The 18,418-nt window shown below is 37.9% G+C and overlaps 1 protein-coding gene across 1 annotated transcript; it reads right to left on the minus strand.

The window, feature by feature from the left end:
• Positions 1-14,089: 14,089 nt before the first annotated feature.
• Positions 14,090-18,418, minus strand: LOC121236516. Its single transcript, XM_041132961.1, has 9 exons — positions 17,891-18,418; positions 16,744-17,417; positions 16,396-16,607; positions 15,934-16,014; positions 15,729-15,815; positions 15,479-15,611; positions 15,309-15,380; positions 14,635-14,784; positions 14,090-14,448 (listed from the first exon to the last, which is right to left on the minus strand). The coding sequence occupies exons 1-9, from the start codon at positions 18,304-18,306 to the stop codon at positions 14,324-14,326; spliced, it is 1,950 nt and encodes a 649-aa protein (XP_040988895.1). The 5' UTR covers positions 18,307-18,418; the 3' UTR covers positions 14,090-14,323.

Below are 18,418 nucleotides of genomic sequence, written 5' to 3' on the forward strand. Positions count from 1 at the left end.
GACTATAACTGGGGATGGTGTTGAAGAGAAGTTCAAAGGGTGATTTATTTTGGAGAGTGCGACTCGATATGCGATTAATGAGATAGGCTACAGTGAGGACACATTCGCCCCAAAATTTTAAATGTAAATGGGCTTGAAAATGAAGATTTCGAGCAATATCCAAGAGGTGTCGATTTTCCCGTTCTGCATGCCATTTTGTTGCAGAGTTTCAACATAGGTACGCTTATGAATAATGCCATGAGTGTGAAGATAAATTTGGAGTTTGTCCGAGATAAATTCTTGTCCATTATTAGTTCAAATTATTTTAATCATTGTATTGAACTGAGTTTGGATGAGAACAAAAAAATGCATGAGATGTGTATAAGCCTCAGATTTATGACGCATGAGATAGATCCAGGTAGTGCGGGAAAAATCATCGACATTAGTAAGAAAATAATGGGCACCACAAAGTGAAGGGGTATGATAACCATTCCAAATGTCACAAAAAATGCGATTGAAAGCAAAAGTACTTTTATTAGCAGTAGAAGAAAAAGGCAGTCGCGTGTGCTTAGAACGAGCAAAAACATCACAGTCCGAAATAACATATGAATTATTAAAAAACTAAGGAATGAGAAGACGAGAAGGATGACCTAGGCATTGGTGCCATAAGTCTTTATTAGCAGTGGATTGCACGGAAAGAGCCATGACTGTGTTGGGCTGGTACACATAAAGCCCATTGCAAAAATCACCGGCTCCAATCAGTCTCATCAACTATGGGTCCTGAAAGAAAAAATTTGTAGAAGAAAAAAAAAACAGTGCAAGAGGTATTAGAGGTAAGTTGAGAGACATATAAGAGATTAAATTGAAACTAAGGGATAAAAAAGACATTTGAAAGGATGAGGGTTTCGGATAGGATACATGTGTCGACTCCTTCAATGGAAAGAGTATTTCCATTGGGAAGCCAAACTGAGTGGGGGGAAGAAGGGCATGGAACTCGATGAAGGTGGCTCGGTCGTGACACATGTGGGCACTGGCTCCGCTGTCCACAACCCAGTCACGACGACTATCAAATGAGGGAGGAAAGGAAGTGATGTTACCAACAAAATTTGCTGCGGAGGGTTGCGGGTTGAGGAGATCAAGTAATTTCTGGTAGAACTCCGGCGTCAAGCTTGGTACCGGTGACGAATTAGAGGAGAAGGAGGCGACATTGGCTATCGGAATCATCCCAGATGGTGGTTTGCCTGGGAGAGAGGGGCGGGGTTTGGATCGATTGTCTCGACCAGGGGGTACTCGATGAGTCTCCAGCAAAGGTTGCGAAGATGGCCTATTTTGCCACATTCCGAGCAGCGAGGGGAACTCTTGGAGGAGTCGGAGTGAGCTGCGAAGGCTAGAGAGTTAGTCGTCGTTGGTCGCAGATGAAGAAGGCACTGCTGTTCTTCCTGAAATAAAATAGAAAAAACTTTGGTGATAGGGGGAATGGGTTCCATGGCAAGTATCTGAGTCCTAAGTTGAGAAAAAAAATCATTGAGGCCAAGAAGAAATTGGAACACTCTTTCATCCTTTGCTTGTTGTTGAAGATCTTTGAGATCATTGCTAGTTTGGAGATGGCTTAGTTCATCCCAGATTTCTGGTTATAATACTCATGAATGGAATGTTTATTTTGTTGTAGGGAAGAGAGCTCGCATTTGAGATGGTAAAGACGGGAGTTATTGCTGTGGCTGAAACAAGATTGAAGATCAATCCAGACTTCACGTGGATTGGTGTGATACTCGAGGGAGTTGGCAAGAGATGGACTGATGGAGTTGAGAATCCAGGTGAGAACCATATCTTTGGTTTGATTCCATTGTGTGTAATTGGGAGAAGTTTTGTCGGGAGGGGGTAGAGAACCATCAACAAAGCTAAGTTTATTTTTGGCATTTAGGGCTTGAGTCATGGCCTTTTGCCATTTGGGAAAATTGTCTCCTATAAGGAGTCCAAAAACAAGAATGAGACTGAGAGAATCAAAGGAATGAAGAAGGTAGGGAGAGGGAACGCTGGAAGAGGAAGAGGAAGCCATGAGAAAGTGGATGAGCATCATGTTTAGGCTGATACCATGTTAAGAAGGTGAAAAACCAGACTTTTCTATTATATTTCACTCATTTTTACAATGAAGAATATGATGTATAAGTAGATACATGTAGCTTATCTAAGTATGTAAACAAATGGAGATACGGAAATAAGTAATATTTACAATTTAATGACTAATTCCTAAAAATTAAGAGGATGATGGTTGGTTGATTTTGTGCAAGGCTGAATCCTGATTTGGTGCAATCATGGATTCAGTCAATAAAACCTCTTATGGATGGCAGGCTATGTTAGTACATAGCTGACTCAACGTAACACATGACATTTCATGTGTACAAATTAATGTGTTTAGAAAAATACAAAAATAATATATATATATATAAATCTTAAAAATCCCAATAATACGAAAGAAATCCATAAAATATGAAGCAATCAGAAACTTTGTTCCACGTTAGCTATCCATTAGAAATAAAAAACTCAAAAATTTATTTTGAAAAAGCCACAAGAATTAATTAAAAAAAATACAAATTCATGTGTGTTAAGGAATAATTCCAAATTACTTGTAGACAAGATCTTAGATATATTTATAAAAAATGGACAATCCTTTATTGAAGAACCGGTTTTATGAGATGAGTTAGGCTCATGAATTTTTTCAGAGTGTTAGAGCCTGTCATAGGATGAATGGGGGCTCACACTATTTACCCTGTGACAAGAACCAGAAAAAATACTAATCTGCATGTGAGGGAGGGTGTTGAAGAATAATTTCACATTGTCTATAGATAAGATGTTGGACATATTTATAAAGAATAAACAACTCTCTCTTGAAAAATCAATTTTAGCACTAGCATTGGTTTCTCTATATGCATCTTCAAAATCACATCTTTTGAAGATTGATTTTGCATATCAAGAAAAACACTCACATTGGATTATGCATCTTTGAACTAAATAATAATAAAATATGATTATTTTTAATTTTTTTCTTAAAATTATTATTATTTTTTATATAGTTTACAATTAGCACCATGTGCTCAAAAATACAAATTCCGTATATCTAAATATTACCAATTTCATATATTAAAATAACCAATTTTATCAATAAATATTAATATGTACTAAAAAATACTTTGTATCATCAACTTAATACAAATTTCATATATCAAAATCATCTTAACACAAATTTCACAAAGTTGATTTTAATGGGTAGGAGAGAGAAAAAATATTAAAAATAATATTTGGAGAGTGAATAGTGCTTCTTCAAACTTGAAGAAGCACTATTCATAGCTATGTAAAAATTTAGAGATGCATAAGAGCATTAGCATTGGCTTCATTAAATCCATCTTCAAAATTTGATGAAAAGTACATATTTTTCATAAATCTAAAACCTCTCTATCTATAACCTCACATTGGATTAGCCATTGGATTCATCCAAATAATAATATAATATTATTTTTTTAATAATAATATTTTTTTTCATATTTTATAATTACACTAACCATATATACATTAATAATTTAATTTGATACTTAAATTATTGTTTCCCAATTAATTTTTTTCCTCAACCTAATTACTCAACAAACACATTTTGCAAACTAATTTTCAAACCCAAACTAGTAGTCTGTTGTTGCATATCTCCCTAAATCTAACTAACTCAAGTTGCTGCCAACACACAAAATAAATAATAAGCATCTTCTCTCTGGAGTAATCATTTCACAAATCTAATGTCAAGGAAGAAATCAAGGAAATATACGAAAATTTTCTATAGAAGAAGCAAATTCAAACATTAGCTAAAAACTCATCCTTGAATAACAAAAAGAGAGCCAGACGGCAGTACTGATCAAACTTCAAACAGAGGCCTTACAATATTTTTGTGCGTTTGAGATTTTTACATTTGCAAAGCTCCCAATAGGCACTCCATTTTTTTCAAAATAAATAATTGATATTCAGATAGAATGTGATTAGAACTATGAATTCCTTATAAGTTTAGCATCAATAGCCATGTCAATAGAATCTCCAATATTGACACCCTTGTGTTGATAAGAAGCTTTCTAATAGATCCAAAGAAGCCTTCTTCTTCTTTTCAGATTCATCTTCAGTTGGGATTAATGGTGGCCTGACTGACTTTAGATGCTTTTGATATGAACTTAGTGAAATGCTCTTCTCTGTTGCATCCTAATTCTGCCAAAACATGAGATAAAAGGTGATTGATTCATATCGTCATAAAAGGAGCTAGGAAACTAGATTTATTTATAAGGGAATACAGGAGTATTTTGGATTTAAAAATATGTATCTACTTTTACTCTCATGCTAAAGTTCCTTATGCAAAACAGTGATGTGCATATCATGAAATCATTGATGGTGTGAAACTAGTACTAAAAAAATTACTTTCCTACATCTTACCAAACAGATTTTACTTATAAGTAATAGCTTTTTCTTTAGGTACAAGATGTAAAACTAGACTGGAATGTATTCTTGGATAAAAAATTTCAACTTCCAAACACAGCCAAGATATCCTCAGCAAGTAGAAGACATGATTACTCACATTATGGATAGACACAATTGTACGTACCCGCTCTACGTTGCCACCAACATTCAGTATCACACAATTGTATGTACCCACTGCTACACAATCCACCAACATTCAGTATCACCCAACATTTCCACCAACAAACCAGTTCATAAACCAGCAACTCCAATAGATTTACATTTTAGTATCAAAATAATGTAATAGCTCCACAAACCAGTTCATAAACCAGCAAATGAAAATTGCAGTACATTTCAATAGCAGTACACTTCAGTACATTTGTGTAGCAGTTTTACACTTCAGTAGCAGTACCCAAATAATTTCAACAAGTTCAATTACACATTAGCAATTTCAGGATATTTTATTACTTTAATTTACAATAGATGGGAATATGGAGGGTTTAAAAGTTATGAACACGAGAAGACTTATAACTTTGATTTGTAAAACTTTCCTATGGAGGATTAGAGAAAATGCAGGATATAAAGGTAGAAAATTTTTACTTGCAAGCTTGTTTATTGACATAATAAACTTTAATTTGCAAAACTTTCCTACGGGAGATTAGAGAAAATTCAGGATATAAAGCTAGAAAACTTTTACTTGCAAGCTTGTTTATTGGCATAATAAACAGATTATTATACAAATACATAGTATTATAGTGTGTTGTGTGTGTGCACCAACTCATAAATAGCTAATGCCAATAAAATTAAGTATATGGTTTCTGTTAGGCAGAGAGAAACATGTGAAAATGTAAAGATACAAAGATCATCATTTTCAGCTCTTAAGAACACAATCGAGTCCCCTGCAACCAACTTCTTGTGGTTCACGAATGTGCTCCACCCAGTCGTCAACAGAGCATAATGGCATAAAAGAGTTTAAGATAACTAAATAACAAAAAAAAAAAAAAAAAAACCCTGTGTTTATACCCATGTTTAACAGCATATATTTTACACCCATGTTTAACAAAATAACAAAAAAAAAAAAAAAAACCCAGATCTATCAAAGATTCTTCCATTCAAATATTTTCATTATAACAGACCCAAATCAACAAAGTAATAAAAGGAAAAAACCCTAAAAAAACTGTTACAGAGAAAGCAAGCCAAGACCAGTACTACTTGTTGCTCCGAGGGTGAGTTTTTTTTTTTTTTTCCATTTTCATTTTCTGTACCACACTCCATTCTAGGTTGTTTTCATTTCATTTTCTACACAAATGTTACATAAAAACACAAAACTACATAAAAAAAACTCTGAAAATTTTATCTTTGGAAACTAGAATAATGAAACACCATAGAAAGAGATTAAGGAACCAAACAAGTCCCAAAGATTTACCTCAAAGACGTTGTCACCTCAAAGCCAAGACCCGGTGAAGAACCAAAATTTATGGTTTGGAGCTTAAATTTCTACAGAGGAAAAAATAGAGAAAGAGGGTAGCGTCGGGCTCTAGAGGGAAGAGAGAAAGAGAGAGGGAAGAGAGAAAATGGAGAGGAAAATTTGAAAGGGAGAAAGGAAATTGTTTTCGGATTCACAGGCATAAGAAATGAGAGAAAGTGACGCGGGAGAGGAAGAAATGGAAGAAAGGAAGAGGAAAAAAGAAACGGAATTGCGGGCGAAAAGGGAAAGAAGTAATTTTGTAATAAAATAATCGGATAGATTTTGAATAGTAAGTCTTCAAATATGAAGATGAAAATAAATTTCATGTAGCTCCAAGTTTCAGTTTTCGTGTTTACCGAACTCAATGCCAACCTTTTCAACCCCTGATTCATCAAATTTTGAAAATTCTTTCATTTTAGCGAGGCCAATGTGAGTGCTCTAAGCTAATGTAGATGAATTTAAAAATATATTATGTAAATATGAAGATGAAGATAAAGATAAATAAACCATTGCTAATGCTCGGCCCCTGAATTTATTTAATGTGTCATCATGGATCCAAGACTTGTATGTTTGTAGAAACCTATCCCTCAAATCTGGTGAAATACTTGATTCTCTGCTTTTAACCATCCATGGAAGCAAAACCACCTCGGGTTTCCAAAATCAGTGTTCGTAGAAGAATATCATAATAGAAATAATAGAAATGGTCAGAAATTTAAGTAAAATAAATAAGAGTTTGGGCAGAGGTTGCAGTGCAGATAATTGAATACAAAAAGGGGTTGTTCTTCACTCACTCTCACACTCACTGCCAATCCATATGCCAGTTTGGAAATATTATTCTGATGCCATTGATGCTGCCAAAAAACACCTCTGGCAGCATCTGTGGCGCATTCATCTTGTGACTAAGATCTCTCATACATACTTTGTATGTTAAAAGATTTCTCATTCATTACTCAGCTTTCTTTCTCAGATTCATTCGAACTCATCTTCTTGGCTACATCTACCTGCCCAAACTGGGCATTGCCCATTAAGTATTTCATTGAAATCGATTGTTTTTCACCAACCATGCAAGACCCTATTGGAATTCCTACTTGCTTCTCCTCTGGCGATAAGCTTTCCGATGACCGCATAGCTGTAACCAGGTCAGGGCAGAGTGTTTTCGTATCTATATACCGGACAAAGATTTCCGATCAGTGCCGCTTAATCTCGATTACATGGTGCAAGAATTTGTTGCTGCATGGCTTATCTGTATCAGTGGAGGGTCCGGATGGAGAAAGCCATTACACCTGCAAAGTTCAGCTGAAGCCCTAGTATTTTTGGAGAAAACAAGGTTCGAAGCGGTTTAGAGTGGAAGGTAAAGTTGTTGATATCTTCTGGGATCTTAAGGCTGCAAAGTTCAATGGGAAAATGCAGCCAAACTCAGGGTACTATGTTGCAGTTGTCTGCGATGAAGAGGTTGTGCTTCTTCTTGGGGATCTGAAGAAAGATGCCTATAAGAAGACAGGTTGTAGGCCGGCTCTCATTGATCCCATATTGGTTTCAAAGAAGGAACACGTATTTGGTAAGAAATTGTTTTCTACAAGAGTCAAATTCCATGAGAAAGGTAGCTTTCATGAAATCTCAATTGAGTGCAAGAACAGTATTGTCACTGGGAACATCAGCAATGGGAACTCTTTGAATGAGGTTGAGCCAGAGATGGAGATTAGAATTGATGGGTTTTGGTCATTCATGTCAAACACCTTCAATGGAAATTTAGAGGTAATGAGTCTATACATGTCAACAACATGAGAGTAGAGGTATATTGGGATGTCCATGACTGGCTCTTTAGTCCTGGTGTAAGGCATGCATTGTTTATTTTCAAGCCAATTTTGACATCCATATCTAAATCATCTTCATCATCACTACCACTATCTTCATTGACATCAACACCATTGTCGTGTCGGACAGAGAGTTCTGGGTCATTAGAAGGGTTCAACGCAAGTGGGCCATCTGAGTTCTGTTTGTTTCTTTATGCTTGGAAGACTGAATGAGAGAATACAGCAGTAGCTTTCTTGGTTATATCCTCACCAGAACCAGAAGAATAAGGTTGGAAAAGGAAATGTGTCTTCATGGTATGGATCAGCATCGAGATGCAAGGATATAGATTGGGTTGTGAGAGGGAGGGGATTGGATTGAGAAAATGGAGTGGGGCCTAGAAAAGAGGTTGAAAGTTTCTCACAGCTGGGTTTGAACTAGTGGGGATAATTGGACAAGACAAATTGTATCACATTCATGACTCCAATAATTCATTCCCCATCTAGAGGCATCCCCATCTCTTTTTTATACAAATATTCTCTATCCTCTTTCCTTGATCTGTTATTGATAAGTGAGCAATGTTCCTTTCAAATTTCATCTACCAAATTGTAGTTTTCTATACCTAAATGTTGACAACATATTCATATCGATACTGAATGTCTGTATATGACCACTATTGGAGAAAGGGTTTCTTTTGATGATGTAGCCACTAACAATTTTGTTACTTCTCTAATCTCTGTCACTTAGCTTTTTAACTCAACAACTATTATGAGAACATTTACTCTAGAGTCTGGAGTAAGTACTCATTTTAAGTGCAAAAGCTTGTGCCGAAAATAATGCTATTTTTGATCGTTTATTAACATAACCTTATTGATCTTGACTGACACTAATTTGGATGGTGGTCAGTGAACACGAGGACAATCTGATAAACAAGAGGAACAAACAGTCGAGGATAATGATGAACACAAGCTACTAAATAACGACGAGAACAAGAAAAACTGAATAGTGTTTGATAAACTATTGCAAATGTAGTGTTTAATAAACCAATGCAAAAGAGCAGCATATAAACTATAGTAACAGTGGTGTTTGATAAAACTATGTGGCAGAATAGCATATGATGTATGTATATCCGAATATTTCCATCAACACACACAAGGGCTCCCCATTGATTGTGTGGAAGCCAAATATGTCTATATCATTTTTTTTTTAACTTTTTATGGTACTAGAGTCAAGAGAATAAATCTAATTGCAAGTCTGCTTAGTGATACACCTCAAGCACATTGATGCGGAAAACTTCTACATCAGCTCGAAACAAGTGATGTGATTACACACCGACTTATTATAAGCAGTACAACTCGAACAACAATTTTACTTTAAAGATGGCTATAATAAATTCCCAATTTTCTTCCCCCACTTCACAAAATGTCATCACCGAATCATTTTCAGTCCTTGTTAATATTCACCATTTGAACACCATGAAACTCACCAGGGACAGTCACCTTTTGAGGAAGGCGCAGCTTGTCCCCATCTCCATGGGAGAAACTAATTGGTTACATGAATGGGACTACCCCTCCACCTGCTCAAAACTAGTATTGCCTCAACAGATAGTTGACACTCGGAGTGTTGTCAAGTTGCAAACCTAGCTGGACAGGTGCCTTATCAAAAGGATCTGATGTGACATCCCGACTCCCACGTACAAAAGAACGGGAATCGTGACGTCGGGATGATGACAATACGGTCACGCATCCCAACGAAATGTGCTCAAGTGTGTGTGCAACATGCCAATGTGCACAATAAAAATTCGCAGCGGATATTATAATAGTCAACTAAGTACCAGAATTTTAAATACAAATATTCAACACAATTTATCTTTAAAGAGTTATACAGTAATCCCAAATATATTACAAAGGCAATATATAAATTGATAAAACATAACTCGCTAAACAGGAGCAATCCCAGATCACTCCACCAACGGAGCCAAGCTAAGGCTCGTCATCATCATCTGTATCAAAATTTGCGATACCATAAAATGGTACCACAGGTAAGTATAAACCAAACAACTCTCGGGATAAAAATACATTAATGCAACCAACAATATGACAAAATACATTTAGTCATAAAATATCATTTTTCCCAGAAAAATGATTATTTCCAACACACGCCAAAAATTCCATTTTGGCCCAAAAATATAATTTGTCATTTTCCCAGAAAATGATTCACACAAACAACCTATTTATCGGACACTGTAGGCGGGAATCGCAGGCGGGACTCGCAGGCGGGACTCTACCACCGTCTCTGCTTACCACCATCCCTACCGCGTGCACCGTAGACGGGAATCACAGGCGGGATACAACCATCATCCCTGCTTACCACCATCCCTATCGCGTGCACCGTAGGCGGGAATCACAGGCGGGACTCTACCACCATCCCTGCTTACCACCATCCCTACAGTTCCTTTACACATAATGAATACTTAACAGAGCACTGTAGGTGGGAATCACAGGCGGGACTCTACCACCGTCCCTGCTTACCACCATCCCTACCGCGTGCACCGTAGGCGGGAATCGTAGGCGGGACACAACCACCATCCCTGCTTACCACCATCCCTATCGCGTGCACCGTAGGCGGGAATCGCAGGCGGGACTCTACCACCGTCCCTGCTTACCACCATCCCTACAGTCTCTTTTCCTTTTACTCACATGAGAATCCAATTTTCAATAAACACATGAACATGTATACAATTATGCGAAAACCCAGTTTTCTTTACAAACATGATCATGCATGCAATATGCGATGTACATGAACAAGCCATAACCAACAACCAACAACCACAATTCACAATGCAAACAAACACACAACAACTCCGTCCACAATCCATCTGACCCCCGAAACTCCTCGGACTCAGTCCAGCAAAACAAACCAATTCACAGATAATATGTGTTAGTGCAAAAATATATTTAAATCACGAAAGTTCTTTAAGGAAAATACTTACAGCGCTATAATATGATTTCTGGAGGATCACGGAGTTGCAAAAGGTAGCGACTCAGCAACAACACAGTGTAAAGTACACTGTGGCCGTGGGTCTCAAATACCCACTTTTCAACGGGAACAAACTAAGATCCAAAATTGATAGGGTAGGGCCTAGAGAGGTCGGTGAAGCCAATGGTGGTGGTGGTTTGTCGTGGGTGGCGGCGGAATGGGCGGTAGAAGATCAAAATACCCAAATCGGAAATGTAGATGGTGGAGCTTCACCGGTGGCGGATCGGAGCTGGGGTTGGGTCCAATGGGTTGCCAAGAGGTCGAGGATGATGTGGTGTGAAGATGGTGGCCGGAGGTGGCGCGACTGCGGCGCTGGAACGAAAGTGATGCCGCGGCTTAAAGGGCTATTGGTGGTTAACGGCGGCGCGACTGGAGGTGAGGTTGGTGGGGTGAGGTCGCCGGCGGCAGGGGAACACAATGGGGTGGGCGGTGAAGGCCACGGCTGGCTCACGGCGGCGCTGGCGTGAAAGTGGCCCGCGGTTTCGTGGGGTGCATGCGGGCTACCGGTGACGAGGTAGGGGCTGGGATTTGGGGGGTGAGGTCGCCGGAGGGAGGGGGAGCTGGTCAGCCAGGCGGTGTCGCGCACGGCGGCGCGACGGCGGCTGTCTGGGTGAAGGTGACGAACACAGGGAGAGAGAGGGAGCTGGGTCGCGCCGCGGGGAGGGGGGAAAGCAGAAGAAAAAGAAAAAAGAAAGGAAAAGAAGAAAAGAAAAAAAGAGGAAAGAGAAAATGGAGTGAAAGAAATGAGGTCCAGTCCTCACATCTTGAGTCACGAAAATGATCCAACGGAAACGATTTCAAAACAGCAAATCAATTAAAATAATTTAAAGGTAATGATACAATGAAAATAAAATAATTAAATTCCACAATCAATTAATTTTAAAGAAGAACAATTTAAATATATAACAATAAATAAATATTAAGAAAACATAACAATTTAAATCCCACAATTTAAAGATCATAAAATAACACATTTAAAATATCCAATAATTATAAAATAAGAGAATAAATTTTGAATAAATAATTAAAAATGCTTCATTAAAAATGCACTAATTTACGGGGTGTTACATCTGATCCGGTCAAGATCTTTTCCTGCTGATACTAAAGTGTCTAGAACATTATTGCAGTTTTTTTTTTTTCCGTCCTAAGCATGTTGAATATAATTGAATATATTCTACAAATTGGCCAAAAGGCAAGAGAATTTGATGTATCTGGAAATTCTGATTTCACAAGCGTTGCAGCTACCTCAAGGCTGAATTTCGTTTAACAGAAGTTTCTGCTAAAAAAACACAAAATTCAAAAACAAAAACCGAAGACTCGCATGGTTCAATTGCATCTCAAAGCTTGTGAAGGATCACATTCTTCAGAATATTTCCATAATTAAACCAAGGATTACATCAACATTTAGAGGCCATCTCCGTCCATACACCATATCAGCAAAGAAGTTTCATTATTACTTTGCTGTTTCAAGCCCCTCTTGTGAAGTACAAATAGGCAAGTAATAATTGATGCTTACCGTATTATCTTTTAAGGGTCAAACACCAACATCATCATCATCGACATAAACAACAACAAAAGCTGGTGTTGAAAACAAAGTTATATAATGGCATGAGCGATGTTACAATGGAAAAATGTTGGCACCACTTGAGCATTATTGTCTGGTACAAAAACAATAATAGAATAGGCATATCAATGAGGATTTTTTTCTGTCCTAAGCATGTTGAATATAATTGACTATATTCTACAAATTGGCCAAAAGGCAAGAGAATTTGATATATCTGGAAATTCTGATTTCACAAGCGTTGCAGCTACCTCAGGGCTGAATTTCGCTTAACAGAAGTTTCTGCTAAAAAAATACAAAATTCAAAGACAAAAACCGAAGACTCGCATGGTTCCATTGCATCTCAAAACTTGTGAAGGATCACATTCTTCAGAATATTTCCATAATTAAACCAAGGATTACATCAACATTTAGAGGCCATCTCTGTCCATACACCATATCAGCAAAGAAGTTTCATTATTACTTTGCTGTTTCAAGCCCCTCTTGTGGAGTAGAAATAGGCAAGTAATAATTGATGCTTACCGTATTATCTTTTAAGGGTCAAACACCAACATCATCATCATCGACATAAACAACAACAAAAGCTGGTGTTGAAAACAAAGTTATATAATGGCATGAGCGATGTTACAATGGAAAAATGTTGGCACCACTTGAGCATTATTGTCTGGTACAGAAACAATAATAGAATAGGCATATCAATGAGGATTTTTTTCTGTCCTAAGCATGTTGAATATAATTGACTATATTCTACAAATTGGCCAAAAGGCAAGAGAATTTGATGTATCTGGAAATTTTGATTTCACAAGCGTTGCAGCTACCTCAGGGCTGAATCTCGCTTAACAGAAGTTTCTGCTAAAAAAACACAAAATTCAAAGACAAAAACCGAAGACTCGCATGGTTCCATTGCATCTCAAAACTTGTGAAGGATCACATTCTTCAGAATATTTCCATAATTAAACCAAGGATTACATCAACATTTAGAGGCCATCTTTGTCCATACACCATATCAGCAAAGAAGTTTCACTATTACTTTGCTGTTTCAAGCCCCTCTTGTGGAGTAGAAATAGGCAAGTAATAATTGATGCTTACCGTATTATCTTTTAAGGGTCAAACACCAACATCATCATCATCGACATAAACAACAACAAAAGCTGTTGTTGAAAACAAAGTTATATAATGGCATGAGCGATGTTACAATGGAAAAATGTTGGCACCACTTGAGCATTATTGTCTGGTACAAAAACAATAATAGAATAGGCATATCAATGAGGATTTTTTTCTGTCCTAAGCATGTTGAATATAATTGACTATATTCTACAAATTAGCCAAAAGGCAAGAGAATTTGATGTATCTGAAAATTCTGATTTCACAAGCGTTGCAGCTACCTCAGGGCTGAATTTCGCTTAACAGAAGTTTATGCTAAAAAAACACAAAATTCAAAAACAAAAACCGAAGACTCGCATGGTTCCATTGCATCTCAAAACTTGTGAAGGATCACATTCTTCAGAATATTTCCATAATTAAACCAAGGATTACATCAACATTTAGAGGCCATCTCTGTCCATACACCATATCAGCAAAGAAGTTTCACTATTACTTTGCTGTTTCAGGCCCCTCTTGTGGAGTAGAAATAGGCAAGTAATAATAAATGATATGATGCTTACCGTATTATCTTTTAAGGGTCAAACACCAACATCATCATCATCGACATAAACAACAACAAAAGCTGGTGTTGAAAACAAAGTTATGTATTGGCATGAGCGACGTTACAATGGAAAAATGTTGGCACCACTTAAGCATTATTGTCTGGTACAAAAACAATAATAGAATAGGCATATGAATGAGGATTTTATATATGAAACATCCGTTGTGACATGGCACCTATACGATTGATGCAGCTAAATGACACCCAAGCACTCAGATAATTAAGAAATAATTCCGGAACAAACTCATCGATTTGTTGAACTACCAACAATCCAAGAAGTGCAGGTTATTTGTGTTCATTTTGGTCCAAAACCAAACCATTTTGCTAGGAAGAACACAGGCTTTCCATGGGAGCTGGCATCAGATGATTTTTGTGAAGGTGCTGTTGAAGGAGGTTGCACAGGTAATGACCTAGGTTTATCTGGAACAGAGAATTGGTGTCAATGACTTCAGGTTTTGAAGCATGGATTGGAATTAATAAGAATATGGTCTACAGAGTATGTAAATCTCACAGTAAAGAAGGGCTATATAGTGACTTGACTTGGTAAATTCTCTTCGATTCAGAAGATAAAAATATGCATTAAAGGTATAAGGAATGAGATTTAACCTGATTTGGTTGAAACCTTGTTAGGTTTTGAACTTCTCATTTTGCTAGGATTCTTATCAAAATGAATTTTGATGTCTTCATGGTCAGATATTGTGGCCGACTTTCTCTCTAGAACCCCTTGCTCCAGACGTGCCACACCATTATGGTCACCTATAATGAACAAGAACTCTGAAAAGAGAAACAAAAACCAAAATTTTGCACTTTCAAAGGAATACTACAAATTGTGAAAAGCACATGAATGTTGTGACCAAAATAATGCTACATACAGTTGTGGAGTGTGTAAGTGCCGCGCAGTCGATTTGAAAAAGAATGGGGAACACTAATAAAAAATTAATTTTTTTTTATGTAAGTTCCGTATTTATTCATTTTTTTTCAAAGTAACTACGTGATACTTATGCACTCACAACTGTAATTATTATTTCTCGACAAAGAAAGATAATAGTGCTGGAAAGAAGTTAGTAAAGATAAAATGTTTAAGTCTGAAGAATCGTCATATTGAATAGGAAATCAATTCTAACCATCGAAAGTGCCTGTCACCTATGAAATCCTGTCCTCAGACCACAGACAACGGGACAGACAAGATTGATCAATGGGAATCGTTGGCCAAAATTAACAAAATCATTTACGTGATTATTACTTTAGATACATAGAAAATGCAAATATAGGCAGCATACCTTCGTAAGGACGTTTCCCATAGCTCTGCTGCAAAGCTTCAAGAAAAGATTTGTCTATTTGATCTTGCATTACTGACAAGGTAAAAAAGAATCAGATGCTTTAGATCATGACAAAAGAAACGACTTCACACATTCTTGTTAACAGTTCTGGAAGAGTCATGAAAACATACACTGATCAAAAATAGCATATCTGTAATTGGGGGCTGTGCCAACCAATAGCAACTGGACTGCCTCTGAATCTCTAGTCATAGATGATTTATCATATGCACTCAAATTCTTTGTGTCTAACAGGATACCTGCAAGCTGAAACATATTAAAGCCAGTGAGAATTCTATCTCATCAGAACAAGCCACTTTGTTATCAACCACTTCGCAGTAGGAAAAAAGATTATTGTTTTGCGGCTTAGCTATTGTTATTTACCAAAAGTTTCTTCAGCACAGTGGTTTGGAGAAGATCATAGGCATTTTCACAGTAATTATCTGTAAGAATGGTGCACTGGGATCCTACCTATAATGACAGAAAAGAACACATAGTTCAATATATAAATCAATCTGTAACTTCCCATCCAAATCATACTTGTTGACACAATTCAATTTCAGCCCATCTATAGTTAGCATTTACCAACCTCGCCATTAGTTCTGAGGACATCTTGTCCTACCACAAGAATGTTTAATTGTCCAGCCATCATTCGACTCTCCAGGTCCACCTGACACCATTTTGTAGTAGTAAATCAGCAAACTGTCCAGTTCATATCGTGTCATCTAATTTAAACAATATACTTTACAATATCATTAGCTAATATGTAAGCATAAGAAACTTGCATTGCCTTGAGCTAATGCTATACAAAGAATATGCATGTTAAAGAAAAGAAATTCTTCGAAAAAGGATATTAACAAGCCACTCTTCAGTAATTATACTCCATTTCTTTGCAGACTAATATAGAAATCAACAAAATTCAATTACTGTAAAGCCTACATCCCAAACTGTTGCTTATGTTTGAATTAACAACTATACAGTATCTAAAATAGGAAGAGTGATCAATGACCATTATTGGAGGTTTAGGATTAACAAACACTAAAGGATTTACCTCATCAGCAAAGAGCAATGAGGTTGCATCAACACCCGCGTGATAAAATAGCCAAGCAGCTTGCCTATGCTTCCACATACTCTCTCTGCTCATATTCATCACAGGCACCACCACAAAGCCCTCTCCATCACCTTCTCCCTTATCCTTATTCTTACTCCTCTGATTCTCCAATAGCCATGCATAACATATCGCCGCCACCATCGAACTTGTACCTGCATTTGCATAAAACCTCATATTCAACGCAATCCAACTAAAACTGTGCAAATTCAATTACAATGTAAAAATCGAATAAACCATTATTTTCCCATTAATCCAAGACAAGTAAATTTGCCTTTCTCTATACTTAACTGTTTGAAGGTCCAGAAAGCACCATTTTTGCCTTCGCCTTAATCTCCCTATTCGAGATTTTCTCAAGCTTGATCCTCTGCTCTTTTAAAAACACATTAAGACTAGTGAGATCAGGAGCTTCTTTCTCTTCTTTCAATCCCCCATTTTTAATATTGGGTTTCCGTACTATCCTCTCCATCGAACAAGTCGATGAGGATATCGACCTCCGGTGCGCGGACTCCACGAGGTTTCTCGGCGGCGAAAGAACATGGTTCTCTGGAAAAGAACATGTCGTCGAAGACGACACCGTTCTACGGTGCGTCGACTCGCTGGCGTCTTTTGACGGAGGGAGGAGCTGGCTATCCGGCAACGCCGTGGAGTTCTTGAACGTCCGGCGCGAGGTGGGAGTGGGGATTCCCTGCGGGCGAGGAGAAAAAGGGTCGGTCTGGAAGCGGGACTTTCGGGGCATGGACTGCCGAGGAGTCGGAGGAGCCGAGGCCGACAGATCGGGAGTGGGGTCTGGATTGGGTGTGGGATTGGAGGGCTTGAGGATGTTGGAGAACCATTTGTTGACTGCCGAAGCAGGGGATAAGTGATCTGAAGGTGGTGTGTTGTTAAGGGTTTCTGAGTTGTTGCGAGTGTGCTTTGCTGACTTCGAGAGGATCTCTCCGCTGAAGCTCTCCACTGCCCTGCTCCTGTTTGCACAACGTAGCCAAAAACTCGGAATAATCAATCTAGCTAAGCTGGTAATTATATAGCTAACTATTAATAAGCCAAATACATATACTATTGGGTCTCTCACCCAATCAAAAAAAGAAGATTACGCACAAACGTAAAACAACTGTAGTTATTTAGGTTCGACTTATGTACGATTCAATTGTCTTCTCAAGGCGCGCGGGAAAAACATGATGCATGTTACAACAGTATCAGATCATGGACATCAATTTCGTAGTGATTATGCATGAAGATCATGTTGCTAAACCTATCTTTGTTTCAGAAGATAATGAGCAAAGATTCTGGTGCACTTGTTCTAGTCTTTTCTTTCTTTTTCTTTTTTTATCGAGCTGATTCGATTAACGTAATTGCACTGTAATGAATATATATATATAGATATAGATATAATCTAAAGAGCAGGCGGCCAGTCTTAACTTATCAGAGAGTTACGTACCTTCTGGCAGACCTAGAGAGAGGGTCTCTTCGATCAAGCAAAGAGGGACTTCCATGAGCAGCTGCAAATCTGGGTGACCCAACAAGCCTAGAGGGAGAGTCACAGCGTGAAGGAGATGAAGACACCATGCGCCTGGCTTCTTCAAGCCATTCTTGAGTCTGCCTGCTGCTGTTGCTCCTGCTGCTGCACTCAAAATCCTCCTCCTCGTCCATGACATGACTTCCAGCGCCGCCAGTAAAGTTATAAGCTTTTTTCTCAGCGTTCACAACCCCAAAGAACATGTCATTCATGAAATCTGTCAGGTCCGGAACAGGTTGTTCTGCTTTAAGACGAACATCCACTAGTTTCTTCTGCAGGGTCATAGACCCAGCTTTGCTTTCCCTTGAAGCGTCTCTGCTGAATCTCATCCTGTCCATGGCAGAGCCCCCAATCCAAGCGCACAAACAAACGCAGAGAGAGAGAGAGAGAGAGAGAGATGTTGGCTGAGAACACGAGGATGGAGTTTGGCTATGTTTGAAACATTGGGTT

The sequence above is a fragment of the Juglans microcarpa x Juglans regia genome, chromosome 6S, assembly GCF_004785595.1.
Source record: "Juglans microcarpa x Juglans regia isolate MS1-56 chromosome 6S, Jm3101_v1.0, whole genome shotgun sequence".
Taxonomy (NCBI): Eukaryota; Viridiplantae; Streptophyta; class Magnoliopsida; order Fagales; family Juglandaceae; genus Juglans; species Juglans microcarpa x Juglans regia.